Raw genomic sequence first — 18790 nt, forward strand, 5'->3', positions numbered from 1 at the left:
CCCTCAGTGTAGTCAGGGCCCAGACGGCATGGTCACCTCAAAGCTGACTCTTCTTGGACCCCGATCTTTCAGCTTCTTGTGTGTCCTGTGCTCCAGCCTATGACCAGCTTAGTGGCTTCTGCTGGAGTCACTTCAGTGTGTCAGTATCCCTCTTGTGTCAGGGAGCCCCAAACTGGATACCTGAGCGGTCTCACAAGCATCTAAGAGAGGGAAATGGCTAGACTTTTGCTAATGCAGCTCAGCATGCTCTTAGTCTACATCTCCACGAAGGCCCATGGTGTCCACCAGGACCCCGAGGTTCCTTTTTGCACAGCTTATTTTCTAGCTGTCTGTCTCCCAGCCCATACTGGCCCATGGGGTTATTCTGTCCCAGGTGCAGGGCTTTGTCTTTGTCTTAACTGATAGTCATGGAGCTACCATCAGCCCATTTCTCCAGCCTCTCCAAGACCTACCAGTTGGTACCATTTGTGAACTTTCTGGGAGGTCTCTCTGTGTCCCTAGTCTGAATTGCTGCTGAAGAAACAAAACAGTGCTGGGCTACAGGATCCATCCCTGGGGAACGCCACTAGCAACTGGCCACCAGCTGGACCCTGTAACACCGACCATCATGCTTTGAGCCTGGTGACTTTCTAGCCAAATTTCTATTCACCTATCCAGTCTGTATGGGGATATAGTGGAAGAATGGCGAGGAGGTTAGTTAAATGTAAATAAGCTCAAGTGACTCGCACCTGTCTGTATAAAAAACACATATATCACACTAATTGTTTTACTGACCTTGTGTGCTTGATGAGCAGAACCTCTGTGTTAGATAACATAGGCCTGTGAGAAACTCTGGGCACCTTATCACTACATCTGAGATTCCTGCTTTGTTATGAGAAAGAGCGGGAGGCTGCGCCTGCCTGAAGCCTTGAAATACAGGTGAGCTCAGCAGGCCCAGGGATCTTCCAGCAGGGCTGAACTGACCAGCGCCTGCGTCCCTGCTGGTGTCACCTCTGCCTAGGAGCTCAGGTGTGGCTTCGGAGATCCCCCAGTAGAGAGGTAACTAAAACAAAACTTGCTCTTTGCAAATGCATTCGTGGCCTCTGGCTCTTCTTGCAATGTGCCTGCGTATGTGCACACACAGTCCATATCTCACCAGTCTGTCTATAAGGATACCACCCCAGGTTGGGGCAAAGACCTTGCTGGGTCAAGGTACACCGTATCTGCTCCTCTCCCCATTTCCATAAGGTGGGTCATCTCATCGCAAGAGGCAAACAGGTTGGCCAGGCGCTATTTACCCTGTTAAAATTCATGCTGAATGTTTTTACCATGGTCTCTAATGGCTCCTGGAAGGATGTGTGTCATAACTGTGCACCGTTAGTGGCTTTGGATTGCGTTTTCCCATCTGTTTAAGATTATTGCAACCAGTGGTTTTCCTAATTATTGTGACATACAGTTGTTCCCAGTCCCCAAAGTTGTGCTTGCCATAGAAGGATAAAAGAAATTCCCTCAGCAAGCAAGTGGATGCTGGTGAGACAGGCAGGGCACTGCTTGCTGCCAGACCAGAACCAGCTTTTCCTTTGGCCCTGGGGAATGAGTGTCACTCAGTCCTGCAGGCATCTACCCCTCTCCTTTTGTTGCCTTTCTACCCTCCCACCCCCAAATTAGTTCAATTCCAGGTCTAGAAGGAATAGGAACACCAAAATATGCCCAACTTAAAGACTGCTGTTTTCCTAAGTGTCATTATTCTTTCTGCAAGCAGCAGAGAGGGAAAAGAATTTTGTGAAGTGCAAACATGTATTTCATTTTGTTCCCTTCTCAGTTTCTCTATCTGCCTAAAATTAACATTGTACTTATCCAAACTTCACTAACACGCATGACAATATGAGTACATTGGAGTCCTGCTTCATTTGCTAGTAAGACTTTTATTCAGCTTCTGTTTGCTTATTTCTGTATGACTGAAAACACCCATCTCTAGCCCATGCATTTATATGAAAAATTAGCATTCAGAAAAAAAAAAGACTACTGTGCAGCATAATGTAAATATCAAGCAGCTTCAAAAAAATAAATCATGAAACTAATACCCAAGGAAGTTTTTTGCCTTTTGATCTCTTAAGAGAATGACAGATTTGGCAGAAATGTATATTAAGATCTGGAAGGCAACAAATTATCAATAGCAAAACAAGATAGTCCTCGTAACTCAGAGAAATATGGAGAAAGCAAAAAACAATTATTAAGATTTTGGTAATATTCCCTTTGTAAATTCCAAACCATACTGCTTGTAAAGAAACTACATGACTGGTCTCTTACTGAATATTGTTTTAAAAATTCAGAACTTCAGTCTTTGGATTCTTATTCATGTAAATCGTTCCTGTACGTTTTCAGCTGTATGGGTTTGCAGGGTACAGCTGCTCTGTGTCTTGGCTGCTTCAAGGGTGTCACACAAGCGAGGGTAAGGAAGTTACTCAGTAGAGATTCCCAAGTCTAGTATCCATGTCTCTTGTAATACTTGGCTCGTGCAACCACGTCATTGGAGTAGTCATTGTGAGTGGTGCCGATGTCCATTTTGTCATAGGTTCGGACATTACCAGCACCAGCATTGTAGGCAGAAATCCCACCTGAAATGAAACACCAAAAGGAGTCATATAGACTTTAAAAAAAAAAAAACCACACAACTAAAAAAAGGGAAAATTCCAGCCTGATGTGTTCTGCTTTTGCTGGTTTTGAAAGCCTTCACTTATTGGGATTTCAGAAGGGGAGTAGGTGGCGTTATCAGAGCTCCGCTGACTTAAGTGGGTCTCTGCAGACAGCTTACAGTTATTCCTAAATCTGTCAAAACATAAGAAAAATACCTGAGGTTTTATGTTCACAAAAACTGGCAGCTTGATGAACTTGTACCATTTACGTGGCCCAGCACAAGTTCATTTATACTAGGCTTGTTTAGAACAGAGCAGAATAGAATAATTAGTATATCATATCCAGCAGCCTCGTAAATTCTCGCTCATCCTTGAAAAGTATTCCTCTTAAAAGAGGGTTAAAACACACTCATGCGTTGCATTTAGTTTGTCTTGCAGCTGTGTATATGCTACTCCATATGCCATGTTGAAAAGCAGAGGTGTCTGAGGTGTCTGTGGACAATCCCACCATGGCACCCCAGCAGTTCAAAGGTCTGAAGGAGGCAGCTTTTCCACATTGTGCAGTGCAGTTTTGCAATTCCTTGAGAGCAAACACCTCGTCTCCTTTGTCAACAGAGACATGGAGTGAACTGCCGGCTCCATTCAAGTAAATCACAGAGCTATTCAGTTAACCTGAATGGCTTTAGGAGGCTCCTCATGGTCAGATAAGGAAAGCTCAGCTCTTATATAGACTAGATTTCAGGTGTATAAATATTTGCTGTGTGGTGGTGGAAATTCAGTGAGAGTGCCATACTAAGGAAAAGCAAAAACAACACAGAATTGAAAAAGCTTGTGTTTTGCCGGTGAAATAAAAGAGGGGTGAAAAGCTAAGCGACAGCCTGTTAGAAATGTGGTTACTGAGGAACATGGGAACTAATTCAGTATGTTCTTGTCCTAAAGATTTTCTTCACTCTTGGACAAAACCTGTGGCCTGTATCTTACCTTTCAGCTTTTGATCCTTTGTCCAGCGTGGGAACCTCCTCTGCATTGCCCTTATCATAGAGATAAGTATGTTTGTGCCCTGCATAAGATGAGCTTCGCTGTTCCATTGTCCCACAGGTCTATGTGAGTTTTTGTCAACCTAGAAATATCAAAACAACAAAAAGAAGTAATGTCCCTGCTGTAATGGATGATATGTTCAGGAGGCTTACTTTTATTTATACACTATTTGTCTATCAGGTTTTAGTGCAGTAACAGCAAATACCTGCATTAAACCAAATCCATTTCCATTGTCACCCCAGCCATTCTTCAGTATTTTGCCAGCATGAGATTCCCGGGAGATGATGCCAGCTATCACGGCTGGTTCAATGCAAAGTTTTTCACCAACTTTCTTAATGAGTGTTTTATATCGATTCATAGCGCCTAGGTCCCGTTCAGCAATCTTTTCTGAAGCCTTAACACCTGTAAATAAAATAAAAAGTAAAGATATTTGCTTTATAACTTTTAAAATTCAGAATCGTCTCTCACTTTTCTCCTCCTAATACAAACAGAATTACATCAAAATTGTGTTTTCCTCACCTCTGGGAGGAGGTAGATCATTGCCTACAGGGATATTACACAGGCCCAGCAAGCTAGTGTGTGTTCAGCACTGTGGAAATGTGAATTATTTGGGATTATTGTGCCATGGAGCGATGGAGTCATGTGGCAGAAGGGGGATACTCACCACAGTAGGATAAACCCTCTGGCGCTGCAGTTTTGCACGAAGCCCCAGGGGTTACAATTCTGCTTACACTGCCATAGCAATCCGTGCGGCCCTGGGAGGCACCTGCAGAGGCAACACAGAGAGGCTCAAGCAGTGAAAGCCTTTTGTGACTACAAGTAAAACCCAAGGGGAGGCTGCACCCCGGAGAATGTGGGCTGTGGGGCATGGGAGATGTGCAGGAGATGCCTCTATCACTCCTTGGGATGGAGAGGAGGCGACGTCCTGCCCTGCACCCTGCACCCACCCGTCCCTCAGAGACCACCCCTCCTTGTGCAGGACTCAGAAGGGGACCTGAGCACTCTCTCCTCCAATAGAGTCTAGCGGCTACTGAGATTTTGGGGAGGGGGACAAGAAGGCGCATCAATGTCTCCTGCTTCTCATCCCCAGGAACTGTGTCCCCAGCTGCTTGGGGTGATGCAGCGAGGGAAGACAGACTTACCCAGGAGGGCAGCGAGGACAAGCAGCATGAGCATCGGGTACATGGCGTGGTTCTTCCCGAGCACACAGAACAGCCTGAAAATCAGTCAGTCAGCGTGGGCAGACATGAATCAGAGAATGGTTTGGGTTGGAAGGGATCTTCAAAAGTCATCTAGTCCAACCCCCTTGCAATGAGCAGGGACATCTGCCACTAGATCAGGTTGCTCAGAGCCCTGTCCAGCCTGGCCTGGAATGTCTCCAGGGATGGGGCATCTACCACCTCTCTGGGCAACCTGGGCCAGTGTTTCACCACCCTCCTTGTAAAATGAAGACATGAATATATCTCACTGCTTGCCGAATAAACACAAAAATCTCTTTCTGAGCTGATAAGGTGATTCTCTTGGTTGGATCAGCTAAATTTAGGCAACCTAAATCCAGAACTACAGCACAAATACAGGAATCCTTATTCAAGCAGAAATCTGATGTAGCAAAAAGCTGTAGCCCCTGGGCTACCAAGGAGATGGTATTGCTGAAGAGAATGAAAAGAGTTCCCACCCTGAGAGGTGGTATCTTACCTGCTTGTCTGCAGCTCAGCTTCTTGCACAGGACTGGGGTTTGGGGAAGTTTAATTTATAGGGGACGGTAACTTCTGTTCTGCGGTAATCCAAGGCTGTGATGAAAGGTATTGGGCTGTGGCTTTGTGAGACTGAACAGCACTTTTTTTCTAATGTAAACAGAACCTCTTGCACCGTAGACATTGGTGTGGTGGCAAGTATGTTCTCGGAAGTGGCATTTCTCAGATTTCCAAAGGGAAAAAAATCCCCACCTTATTTTTCTGTGTGTCTCTCCACCTACAGCTTATATTGCACACCCTGTTCCTGGAGGGAACCATGGTTAGGGTTGAGCTAAAGACCCAACATCCAGCTGTTCTGCAGGTGTTTTCCCCAGTTCCATCCCATCATCCTGGGTTCTGTCCCTGCTGCTCAGGAAAAGAGGGCTGGGACTGACCCTTAGGTACATGGCATAAATGGTCATGCAGCCCTACCACCTGGGCCAGCACTCTCCTGAGAGGCTGGCCATGTCCATGCTGGTGGCCCATCTCCTCCTACCTGGGGCAGGTGCTCCAATGACATCACTTGTCAGCAGAAAAAAATAATGATGCCTTGTCATTTTAGTGTTTGTTTTTTTTTTTTTCTCCATAATATCTTTTAGCATCTCTGAAATTATTCAGGAACCCTTTGTCTCAACATTTCTCTCTGCTGTGAAGGGCAGAGTTTTCTGGCATACGACTGCTTGCGAGTAGAGGGACTGTAATGAGCCAGACATTTTCTATCACTGAAACTCTGCCACCTGGGGACAGATACCAGTGCTAAGGATACTGGTGTCATGTTAGCTAGGGGTCATTTGCCTGTGGTTGCCCAAGTCAGAGGGTCTTGGAGACCCTTGCCTGTGTCCACCAAGCTCCTTGCTTGCCCTTGAGAGACCTCTTCCTCCCTCTGCTTCCCAGACACATTTCTGCACACTCACAACACTTCCCTGGCCACCTCACATGCCAAAAATACCACAAGGGGGAAAAGTATCACCCGCTGTGGTTGGGGGAGTCTGGTTAGTGTTTTTCTAGGCTGCAGTCAGCCTCCAAAGGGTGCACGAGGGCAAAAAGTAAAGTGTAAGATGGCTTGTTGGGCGCAGCTTTATTAGCGGTGGGACTGCCTTGTTCTTCCAATGCCTTCCTTTGCAAACCCCACGTCCTTCGATGGTGTGGATGCACGGGGTCTCAGCCCACCTCCAACAGCACCTTCATGAGATGGAGCCGCTGCTCAAGGCTGGCTGTGACGAAAGGAGTGACATGCTGCTCCCCCGTGGTTTACCTAGGCAGAGGAGTATCTCATAGACCTGGCATATTTGCTTGAGGAGATTGATATTTTAATATTATCTCACAGAAGGAGAAGCTGACAATGAATAGTAGAGTGGGAATTTCCCTTCACTTTTAGTTGGAGCAAGGCAAATAACACTGAGGTGGTTATTAACTGTTTGCTCTGGTCACTGGATTAGCTGCTCTGCTCCCTGTCTCTGTCTTCTCTGAGAACCCGTCAGGCCCCATGATTTCAGCTTTCCTGCAGGTCCTGTGCTCCTGTGGTGGGACCACAGTGCCGGCTTTCCCAGCTGCTCTGCTCTCCTCTGCCACCGCAGTTTATTGTCCCTGTTGGTCTGCAGTCAGAGGAACCACAGAATCACAGGAATGAGATGACTCAAAACAACCTTCTTAAAATGTTGCTTCTTTACCTCTAAAAGCCAAGCTGAGCTTTGTGGGGAGAAGGGCTACAGATGCCAAAGTGCCACGTAATATGCTGGGGTGAGCTGTTTCAGTCCGGGCCCATTACACCTGGGTGGGGGCATCACTGTTTTGCTGATTTTCCCCCGCCCAGCTCTTGAATGACTGACACCAAAACCAAGTTGATGCTCCCAGAGCCAATGCAGGGAGCTCCTCTGTGTGGCAAACTGTGCAACACCTGTGTGAGCAGCTTATTTATCATCTCTCACCATGGGTGTCGGGAAGGTTACACCTAAATTTTCCATCCTCCCCTCCAGCTGTGTCTTCACAGAGCCACAAAAGCACAGAGTGACTGAGGTTGGAGAAGACCTCAGGAGGTCTCAAATCCAACCCCTTGCAGTACTAACTTTGAAGTTACATTGGGTTTCTCAAGGCCTTGCACTGTCAAGTTTTGAGCATCTCTGAGGATGGAGATTCCCCAGCCTCACTGTGCAAGCCACGACAGTGCTTAACTACCCACCTTTATCTATCTATCTATCTATCTATCTATCTATCTATCTATCTATTTATTGGTGAAAAACTCCTTTTCTTTTATCAAGTCCCAATTGGCCTTGTTGCAACATGTGACTTGCATCTGACCCTCTTCCTGTGCACCTCTGAGAAAAGTATGACTCTGTCTTCTCTATAGGAGGTGTCTGGAAATGTCTCGCAAAGCCTTGTCTTCTCCAGGCTGAGCAGACCTAGTTTCCTCAGCCTCTCCTTGTATAACTTGTGCTTCAGCTTGGTGGCATGTACTGCCCTACAGCACATCAAGGTCAATTTTATACTGGAGAGCCTAAAACTCAGCACAAGTGTCAAGTAGGTGGGAGTTAACACTTCCCTGGACCTGCCGGTGATGCTTTTCTCGATGCAGCCCAAGAGGCTGTTGCCCACCTTTGCTGCAAGGGTGCACCACACACTCGTGGACAGCTTGTTCTCCACCGGGACCCCCAGGACTTTGTCTGCAGAGCTGCTTTCCAGCTGGCCAGTCTCCAGCATGTATGGATGCCTGGGGCTTTTCCATCACAGGTGTGGCACTTTCCAGCACCTGTAGTTGAATCTCGTGAGATTCCTGGCCAGCCTGTCCACATTCCTCTGAGCGGCAGTCCCATCCCACCAAGCACCTGTGAGCTTACTGGGAGTGTCCTCTGTCCTGTGTTGGTACTGAGGACACCAAGCAGTACTAGCTGCAGGATCAGTCCTCAAGGTATGCCACTGGTAGCTGACCAGCAGCAAATCTTTCAACTGTTGGTCACCTGCTTTTGGCCACAACAGTCCAGCCAGTTTTCAGGCTCTGTATAGAGCAACCTGACAGTCCTGCTACTGAAATAGCTCGGGTATGCGGTAAGTGCATAACAACTACCTATAGAACGTATAGGCAGGGCCACAATGATCCAGTCACTAAATAGTATTCATGAACTATCAGTAGGGAGCTCTTCACCAGTCACAGCAGGCACATGGGAGAGACAACTCAGGTTTACCCAGAAACCAGGCTGCAGGGCACGAGATCAGATCTGGCACCAGCCACTCTTTTCTCTCCTCTGTCTGTCAGGAGGGAAAGATGTCTTCCAGCCATGAAATGCTGCAGGGCAGATATCTGTGCGATAACCTGATCCCCTATACAGCCCCTGTGGTTCAAGCATGCAGCCATGTCTTGTTAGAGATTGTCTTAATTTCTAAGGAAAAGGCACAAAAAATGCTGCCAGGATTTATATTATTATGACAGGAATCTATATTCCTGATTTCTATACCTGTGCACACATTCAACACCTCCCTGAACTTTGCCAGTTCCTTGATCTGAATCAACTGAGATGTGGCTGAGTAGGCAGGTTATTCATAAAATAAAATCTAATTTAAAAGAAAGAAATGGGACAAATTTTCTCCTTGCCTGCCTCACAACAAGAAACCTTTCCAGTCCTTGGAAATGAAGTGTTTCTGGAAGGCCAAGGGCTATGTAGCAGGGCAGCTCATGAGTGAGGACACAAGAGTCTTGGGTCACCTGTGTCCTCACTGTGTGGGTTTTTTCATGCTCTTGAGCACTTCTCTCTCTTGCTAACTAACTTAATAAAAGCAGGTTAAGAAATTAGTGATCCTTATTATGCCTTCAGGGGAGAAATTAGGCTGATAAAAGCTTCCCAAAGCAATTAAGCCCTTTTAAGCTGTGGGAGGTTACCCAGCCTGTGACAGGGAGGTGGATGCTCTGGGTGCAGGATGCTCTGGGTGCAGGGAGCTCCCACACTGGGGTAAGGTCCCTTGTTCTGAGGCTGCACTGTGGCCTTGGGGGAAGGGACTTGGAGACAGTTGAGGCGTGTGAGGACCCGGTGGAACTTTGTGGATGAGAGGAGCAGCCTAGAAGGGGTGGGCTGCACCTGAGCTGCAATGCAGCCAGGCTTTGGCACTGGAAATTAAAGAGTTTGTAGAGAAGTGTTTCCCCTAGAAGCAGGGGAAAGCTAACAGATGCAGAAGAGTACCTGATTTGGACTGATGTGATCTACAAAGTGGACATGGCTGACATTCAATTTATCTCTAAAAACAAACAAACAAACAAACAAACAAAAAACAGGAGGGAAATAAACAGCATGATCACAATAAATGAGGAAGACAAAATAGACAGAATACAGTGGCAAGGGTTTGGCATGTGGAATATTAAGCAACGTAGTAAGGGAAAACTTTAAAGTACTTCTGCATGGTTGCTAGAGGCTTCAAAAACCAGCCAGGAGCACCCAAAGGCCTGGTGCCAAATGATAACCCTAAGATAGCAGGCATCTCAGACACTTGGAGGAGGCTAGAGAACCAATGAGATACAGCACTTACAGGAATGACAGGGTAGGAGTTAGATGCGGAGAAGTGATGCCGTGTGAGAAGGATAAAAATGTAACAGCATAAAAATATTACAGGAAAAGCACTCTAAAAAACTGTGTGTGGAAATCTCAATCACTACTGATAAAAATGCCATAGTAGACTGTACTATCTGTCCTTTATGAGGACACTGAAAGTGGTCAGTGAGACAAGAGAAGGAGTAAATACAGGATGGTGGTACAAGTGGGAGCATGCATATAGGCCAGTTCAATGCCTCATCAGGAGCAGATGTAGAAACAGAATTTTTCATTGCAATAAATCCCTGCTTCCATAAAGAGCTGGTCTGGGAACTCATTGAAGGAAACACGAGAGAGTGGTACAAGGGCTTAGTTTGAGGAGTGCTAGCGGGAAACTGCTCTAAGGTTGCAATCCTGTTGTTCTGTAAAACACCCAGTGAACGATGCATTGCTTCAATGCCCTGTAAGTTTTTTGTAGTATCTAACACAAACCTGCTGACAAACTCAGTGCTACTTGCCCTGCACTCAAGGGGAAGGCAAGGACATGGGTCATTGCCCTCCATTTCTTCTGCATGTTAGAAAGGTGTAACTGTGTCCTCTTTCTTTTTTTGTTTTTCTGGAAAAAAAGAAAATATATTTTTTTTTTTCTATAGACTGTACCTTCCATTTGAGTTGCAGTTGTCTTGAGCACATTTTTGTTGGTGCAACAGGCACAAACACTGTAGCCAAGCCTCACTGATGCTGACAGCTGAACAGCTGAATTACCCCAAGTGCTTCATACACACAGCTACAATAAAAATGAATCTCCCAAATGGATTTTCACTCTTCTTTTTTTTTTTTCCCCACCTCTCCAACTCCCCTGGCATCGATTGGTTTGGTTCCCACTGGAACCCTAAGCCCTTTTCACGGGATGGTTGCCCGCGCTCTCTGCCCCTGCTTGAGCTCTTTGAGTGTTTTGCACCCATGTTTACTTTATTTCAGTACTTTGATTCCTAACTGCTTTTCATAGTCTTTAACCATTAGTGGAAGTGCTCATGTTCCCCCTCAGTCTAGCCCATGATTCGATAGCTCTTGTCCATTATTATTTTCTGACCACAAATTTGAAAGAAACTGGTGTAGGATAGACTTGTGCGGCTCCACTTGAAATTCTCACCAGATTGCCCACAAGCTGCTGATTAACAGTGTTTTTTGTACTTATCTTGAGGTCCTTCACGTAATAGGGCACTTCAGATTGCTGCCGAAAGCCTTATTGAGCTCATTATATGGCACAACTGCAACTTCTCTCTTGGGCACTTACCTGGTGAGATAAGGACTTGGATTGGTCAGAGGTGTTTTTTCCCCCGCCAAGCCAAGCTGCCAGAATCCTCCTGACTGTTTCTGGCTGCTTCATCGTCACCCAGGCACTCATGAAGCAATCATTCAATCCTTTACCCTTGTATCCTTTACCTAGCATCTTGTCCAGTGTTGCAGCCAGACGTCCTGGTCTGTGATTCCCCAGACCCTTCTTTCCCCTCTGATTCAGCTTTTCTCTTCCCTTGTCTGTGCTTCTGCTTTCTTTTTTTTTTGACATGTTACTTGGTGTTACACCATTTACTTTGCAAGCTACTTGTTTTTAACAGGCCAGGAGTCAAAATGGTGACCAGGAGTGTGACCCCAGCAGCCCTATGTACACCAGTCAGATGGGTAACTTCCAGTAATGCGGACATGGGCGACAAAAAAATACTGCAGGAGAAAAGCAATCTGAACTCAGTATTTATCAGGAAAGCTTTTGCTCACATTTTAAGGCAGTGTGTCAGTGTTAAGCTCTTCTTATATATTTACTCCTCCTTGCCCATTTACCAAGCAGTTATATTTCAACTGATTTTCTGCAGAGGTTTTCCTTACTTGCTACAAAGTGCTGATATCCTAAAATAATATTTGCAACAAAATATGGAAGACCTGTAACCAGGACTTTTAAATAAACTTTAAAAAGCAATAATGCTTTTTAATGCTGCAATGCTGCACAAGCCAGCAGGCAGGTCTGCAGTCCCTTGGGTGTTGCTACCATAACATGACGCAGCAGCTTCATAGAATCATAGAATTGTTTAGATTACAAAAGTCTTCTAAGATCCTCACATCAAACCATTAACCTAGCACTGCCAAATCCACCACTAAACCATGTCCCTGAGCACCACATCTGCGTGCCTTTTAAACACCTCCAGGGATGGTGACTCAACTGCTTCCTTGGGCAGCCTGTTCTAATGCCTGACAACTCTTTCCAGGAAGAAATATTTCCTAATATTCAATCTGAACCTCCACAGGTGCAACTTGAGGCCGTTTCCTCTTGTCCTGTTACTTGCTATTTGGGAGTAGAGACCAACCGCCTCCATGCTACAACCTCCTTTCAGGTGGTTCCACTCAGCCTCCTTTTCTCCAGGCTAAACAGCCCCAGTTCCCTCAGCTGCTCCTCATCAGACTTGTGCTCCAGACCCCTCACCAGCTTCATTGCCCTTCTCTGCACTCTCTCCAGCACCTCAGTGTCTTTCTTGTAGTGAGGGGCCCAAAACTGAATGCGGTATTTGAGGTGCAGCCTCACCAGTGCCGAGTACAGGGAGACAATCACTTATTTGGTAATGCACGCAAAAATTGAACTCCTGAGGAGCTCACAGGGGCACAGAGATGGCAACACCAAGTGCTGGCAACAGGGAGCTTGCTGATAGCAGTTAAAGGTGACATGAAGAGAATCAAAGAAAACTCTACTCTTGTTCACTCTCCAAACTCAAAAAAACAACTTTATACACATAGGCAGCAATGAGATTCCCCGCCCCATTTGAAATTTATACTGATCTACTAAAAATGCATTCATAGGTTTTACATAAGAGGTTGTATAATATAGAGTTTTATGTAACATAATGCAGGAAATCCTTCAACCTATGAATTTTACATAAGCTATTTCAAGTAGAGGGGATCAAACCATATGATATGTTTCCCAAGTTTGTATTACAAAGTAATGATTTTACTAAAATTCTCTTAATATAGTGCAGAATTCACTAAAGAATAAATAATATATGATTTAATACCCCTGGTTGCTCAACACTAAACTGTTTTCTGTAGCCTAAAAAAAAACCCCAAACTACTAGTAACATTAGAGATGTCCTATAGCTCCCTCTGGTCTCGAGAGATCAGTTTGCGTGCAAATAATTTAATCATGCATAGTCCTTGCCATGTTGACAAGCAGATGAGTCACTGGCAAGACAAGGAGCATAGCATTAAAACTGCTCCACATGCAAAAGCTGTCTCCAAAACAGCTCTCAAGCTACCTGTGCTGACCCTGCCCGACAGCCCCAGGACCGCCGGGCATATCACATTGTCAATGGCAACAGCAGGTAGAAAGGTGGCCTGACACCTCTCAGATGGTTGTTCAAAAGGCTAAATGTGAATGTACTTATTGCTCTGATCACAGGTTTGGGGGCAGCAGCCGGGCTCATGTTGCCTCATGTGCTTCCTCCCAGCCTGGTTCTTCTCACCCACCTTGGTCTACAGCACCCTTTTCCTCTCCCTGTTCTCAAACTGAGTTTTAGACCCATTCCAAGAGTGCCGAATTGGGTTATTTACCCAAGTTGCAGGTTGCTGCCCACCTGGCCCCAAGAAATTTGGGAGAAAAAATAAAAAAGATTGGGATTAACATTTATCTTTATTTTCTCTCTTATTCTCAGTAAACCTAAATTTGCACCCCGACCCATCCACGCTGAAGAACACTTTAAATCAGAGCTTATAAACCCAGAGCTAATTCTCTCCTCATTCGAAGCTGAGATTCCTGGCAGAGGGACAGATGCTGAAATGCTTTCAAACTTGGGGGAAACCCAGCACAGAGGTGCCAAAGCTAAAACAAGAAGGGTTGTGGAGGTTTTTTACAATGCTGTTGTGATATGGCTCCTGGGGAGGCTATATATGGGGCTGGCTCCTGCTCGGAGGGCTGCTCTCTAGTGGAGAGATGTTTTGCATGCCTGCTATGGCACTTGTACTTCCCATTTAAAGGCTTTCCCAATGTGTGAGGCTGCTTTTCACCTGGATTCGGTCTCCAGCTGAAACATGGCCATGGGCCCCATGGACTGGGAGACTAAGAGAAGCATATTTAGCGTTGTTTGCCACAAGGTGGGCCATGGGAATACACAGCTAGTGCAGAACCATGCAGAGACCAGAGGCTCATTGAGTCTCTTTGTTGCCCAGTATGTAGCATAATCAAGGGGAAAGAAGATTTCAGATCAGGGGCTTCTCCCCTTTATTGGCCATGGAGAGGGAAGAAGATGGATGGAGGAGACGTGCAGAGCACAGCCAGTGCTCAGAGACAGTTGCTTGCACATCTACACGTGGGGGATACATGAACAGGTCCAGGCTCAGCTTCAAATGGGAAGAGGCACGTTCCTCATCCAACACTTAAACATTGCTGCTCTGTCCCCATCTGCCTTTCAAAGGCCCTGAGCTTGTGGCACCTCATCCCTGTGGGTCCCCTGGAATGCAGCGCTGAGCTCGCCCCTTAATCAGCAGGGAGCTGGAGTTTGCTGGAGTGAGTGGAGTGCTGGTGACAGTGCTGCCAGCACTGGTCCTGCCAGGAACCCCAAGGAACTGCTCTGGGTACTATGGTCACTACTGGGCTAGGCTATGTAGAGGCTTGGTTCGGTGGTGGGGTGGCTTTATGAGCTAGAACCCATGTCTCTTAAAGTACTGGGCTCGCCTAATCACGCTGTTGGCGTAGTAGTTGTCTCTGTCACACGGGTCGTCCTCATACACCTGGAGGTTGCCCATTTTTGCATGGTAGGTGCAGAGTCCCCCTGGAAAGAGTTAAGAAGGAATTGTTATGGGCTTATAAGTAGGAAATGGGGATTTAAAAGTAAAAATTCCTCGTCAAAAGGTCCATGTACTTCACCAAACCTACACAACTGCTTGGGAAATCACTACTTGTGCATTATTGTTGAAAAGTGATTGATTTTGCAAAAGCCTTATTTCTATAGTGAAGAACTCATGACTCTCTCCAAATGTGGATGGGATTGGCACACTGGTCCCAGAAAAGGGTGTCATCTAAAAAGGCAGCGTGAGAGCAAGCATGGGAGAGTAAGAACAAACCAGCATGCAGATAACTCAGACTGCAAGCAAACTTGGATTCCAGGCTTCCTGGACACAACAGCCTGACGCAACAAGCCTGTTGTGTTGCCATGCCTCAACTTCTGCCTTCTCCAGTGGCTTTTGGTTGGTTGTTTTCTAAGTTGTTTATCCACCTGACAGCCATTTCACTTGTGAGACCTGTTCACATCCACTGAGCACAATGCCCTTTCCAGGGACTCTGAGGAGGTCCAGGGTCTGCCATTCACTAGTGATGGCCCAGCCACTCAAAGCAGTGGGCCTCCGTGGGTGTTCGTCACTGAAATAACGGGGTGACCTGCTGAGGCTGTGCCCAACCCCTTCGCCCAGCCCCATGTGGGGTGAATCCATGCTGCAGCAGCAGCTCCCAGGCTGAGTTGGTTTCCTGCTGCTTCCTACTCCAGCAAAGCTGTCAAGGAGCTTGATGTCCCACCACAGTCTCTCTTCTGCAGGCAGAAACTTTGGGGCCCTGTGAACAGTGCTTTGAGCTGGGAAACTGCGTCTATAGTCAGACCTCTTGCTGTTCTGCAGTTTTGGGTTGCCTTTTTCAAACTGGAAAACTCCAAGGTGTTTTTGTTGTTGTTTTTTTTTGTTTGTTTGGTGTTTTTTTTTGTTTGTTTGTTTGTAAGAGATGCTGTAAAATCTGCCAGACTGATGCTCTTTTTCCCTTAAAAGTGACACCAACAAATGCACAGCCCTTCCATCACTCAACATGTCTGTTTCTAGTATATAGCCACTCGCGTACCTCTCAGCTGCTGGTCCCAGGTCCAGGTAGGATGTCTTGCCCGTACTTCATTAATTGAAAGAACCAGGATAGTTGAGCCCTGATTTATGTGTTCTTCACTATCCCACATTCCAAAAGATTGCTGTTGCTGCCTGCCAAGCTAGAAAAGTCAAGAAAGAAAATGGGTTTCCCTCTGAACACAACTGCCACTGTAGCTTCCCCCTCTTCTTTGTGATCCTAGGCTGTGACTCATTGAAGTGACCTTATTTGGGACAACACTTGAGCACAGCCTTTGATGTAGAGGGAAAACATTAAGTGCCATCTTGAACAGAGAACATTTATCCACTAAGATAAGGCCCTGGGATATACACTACCTTACTGTTCCATTATTCATACTTGTCATCCTGATGTACCTGCATCAAGCCGTACTTGTGCCGTTCCTGGTCCCAGCCATTGTCCAGGAGCAGACCAGCACGGCTCTCCTGCGAGATGATGGCAGCAATGAGCGCTGGGTCCAAGCACAGGTTTCTGGCTACTCTCTTAATTGGAACCTCATATTTCCTCAGGCGTACAATGTCTGCCTCAGCAGTTCTCCGTATCATGGCAAGTCCTGCAGTGTAGGAAAGGGCAGAATTATATACCCTCACATACAAAACCCTCACTTTCCCCTTGAATGGGTGTATCAAAGGCATAATTCCAATTTTGAAGAAAATGCAGCTATTGGCTATTGGCTCTGACTGTTGCCAGGGAGCTGCTGTGCCAGCACCCAAAAATGATGAAGGGAAGAGGGCAGCTTCTCAGGAGGTGGGACTGTGCATTCGTGGTCCTCCTCTGCTGCCATAGAAATGCAGCTCTGGAGTTGGAAAAGTGAAATTTCAAATTGCATTTGAAAAGATCAAGAGGTGTGTTACTGCTGATGACCGAACTGCAGTTAACAGCTGCGTTGTTAGTCTGTGTATAGAAAAGTTTGGTTCTTGTTTGTTCGTTTTTAAGTAATTTTGAAACAGTTTGGAAACAAGTAAATGGGTTCAGATCCATACTTGGACACCCATGGTCAGGTGTCTGCCCTGGAGGTGCCTACATCCGAGGTACGGGGCAAAGTCCCTGTAGGCATCAGCAATACGAACCTGACGTAGTCAGCTGTGCAGTGACACAGGGCAACAGCACAAGGCAAGAAAGAGGGAAATGGGAAGGAGATACCGAAAATAGGTCACCCAGAGGTACGATGGCTACACACTTGGGACTTTGCCCCTGCAAACTGTGTCTCTGGCAGGTCACCACTGGCCAGCTCAGCCGACATGACAGCACACAGGACCTGGCTCTGCTCATCTTTCCCTTTGAGCAGACAGGCCCCAGAGTTTTGCAAGGATGCTGATGCTAAAGTCCTGGCTGATGAAGAGGGGTTGTGCCATTTCCCTTTGCTTAGAGGCCGAGAATCCTGACCGTGGGACCTGAGGTTTGTCTTCCCACTTCCCACCAGGTCTGGAGGTTTCACAGTACCTGCCATTTTGGGAGAGGAGGTGTTCCTTTCTTCCTTTTGGATAATTGAATAGCTGCACCACATTTAATTTGGCAACAATGGAAGATGAAGCACATCTCTATTGGTTACAAACAGGTCGCAAAATCAAGCAATGAATGATACCTACCACAGTCTGGGGCTCTGACAGCTGAACAGGAGACCATGGGGGCTTGAAGAGTACTTACATCACCATAGCAACTGTAACTCATGGATGGAGCTGAAAAATTAAATGAAGGTGTTTGAACACATAAGATTTCAGAGCAATATTGTACAGCATGTTGTGAGTACAAGGCAAGCATGAGGGATTCATCCAGACCTGCAACCCAATATCACTTCGTGTTGGCTGTGCTTGTGTTGTTGCCACTCTCTCCATCAGTAACATTATCAAAGAAAGCCAGAGAACAGAAATTTGTTCTTTTCTAATTTGATTGGTCAAAGCAAGTGAAGCTAATGACAACTTACATGAATAGACATCTGCCCTGCTAGGTCTAAAGATTGGTTTGGGAGAGGGGAACGACAGAATTTGCATTTATTTAAGGGGATTTTCCCATTCAATGCCATTTGATGTCTTTGACCCCTCAGATAACAGCAGGTGATACCCAAGCACCCTGGCAGGGAATGTCTCCTGTATCCCTCCCTAACTTGGTGAGGAATTAATTCAGGGAAGTTCTTGCATCAGCCTGGGCAAACTACCCTGCTTCCGCAATAACTGAGGAATGAGTAGCCTCCATCAAACAGCTTGCGACATTTGTGAGGCCATTTCTGAGTAGGCAGAGAGATCAAATAAGGTTGGCTGGGAAAATGAAGTTAAGGTATGGCTGCGCCTCCCTTTTGGTGTCAGTCCTGTGCCCCAGATGTGCTGATTTAAAGGATGCGGGTGGGCAGCCTCATATGGCAGCTGAGGACCTTCAGCCACGCAGGGTTTTATGGTGCCCCGCAGAAAGGGGACCTCAGGCCTGACCGTACCCCTGCTCTCCCCACTCCCTCTGCAAACCGGTCCTGGGGTGCTTTTGACAGCAAACCAAACCCAAACCCTGGCTCACCAACAAGGGCCACAATGCCCAGCAAGAGCAGCGTGGGGATCATGGCGATGACTCTCCTCAGCTGCCCCAGGAGACCTGGAAACAGAATGGTTTGCAAAATGATAAGAAATCTGTGCTGATTTGCAACAGCCCCGTAGCAAAGCTTGTTGTGCCAAAAGCTGCACCTGAGGCACCAGACAGGGGTGGTGTTAGCTGAAAACAGGTTAGGGAGCAGAGGCACGCTCCCCACAGCACACTCCCCTCATCACCCCCAGCATGGGATGCAGCCACCAGCTTCAGAGAGTGATAGTGGGAGGAGAAGCAAGTGATGGGAGCCCCATCTGGCCAATATTTCCTCCTTGTTTGGGGGACACAGGCTTCTCCTATGGCTGAATGTCTCCTCCATCTCATGTGCCTCTACACCATCACATCGAGAGGGAAGCACAGAGCCTGGGCAGCTGGGGAGCAGGGAGGTCCCCATTGGCAGCCTGGAACAGCAGGGATTTT

At 46.6% G+C, this 18790-nt stretch overlaps 2 protein-coding genes across 2 annotated transcripts; both read right to left on the reverse strand.

Moving 5' to 3' along the window:
* Positions 1–1923: 1923 nt before the first annotated feature.
* On the reverse strand, positions 1924–5562 carry LOC308051494 (lysozyme g-like). The gene is made up of 6 exons (XM_080361934.1): positions 5349–5562; positions 4796–4869; positions 4318–4419; positions 3859–4055; positions 3597–3735; positions 1924–2597 (listed from the first exon to the last, which is right to left on the reverse strand). The coding sequence occupies exons 2-6, from the start codon at positions 4836–4838 to the stop codon at positions 2464–2466; spliced, it is 615 nt and encodes a 204-aa protein (XP_080218060.1). The 5' UTR covers positions 4839–4869; positions 5349–5562; the 3' UTR covers positions 1924–2463.
* An 8091-nt stretch (positions 5563–13653) lies between these two features.
* LOC308037038 (lysozyme g-like) lies at positions 13654–18347 on the reverse strand (the record flags this gene model as incomplete). Its single annotated transcript, XM_080338480.1, has 5 exons — positions 13654–14711; positions 15764–15902; positions 16156–16352; positions 17389–17478; positions 18305–18347. The coding sequence occupies 5 exons, from the start codon at positions 18345–18347 to the stop codon at positions 14581–14583; spliced, it is 600 nt and encodes a 199-aa protein (XP_080194606.1). The 3' UTR covers positions 13654–14580.
* Positions 18348–18790: the final 443 nt, after the last annotated feature.

This window comes from Nesoenas mayeri (assembly GCF_963082525.1).
Source record: "Nesoenas mayeri genome assembly, chromosome: 1".
NCBI lineage: Eukaryota > Metazoa > Chordata > Aves > Columbiformes > Columbidae > Nesoenas > Nesoenas mayeri.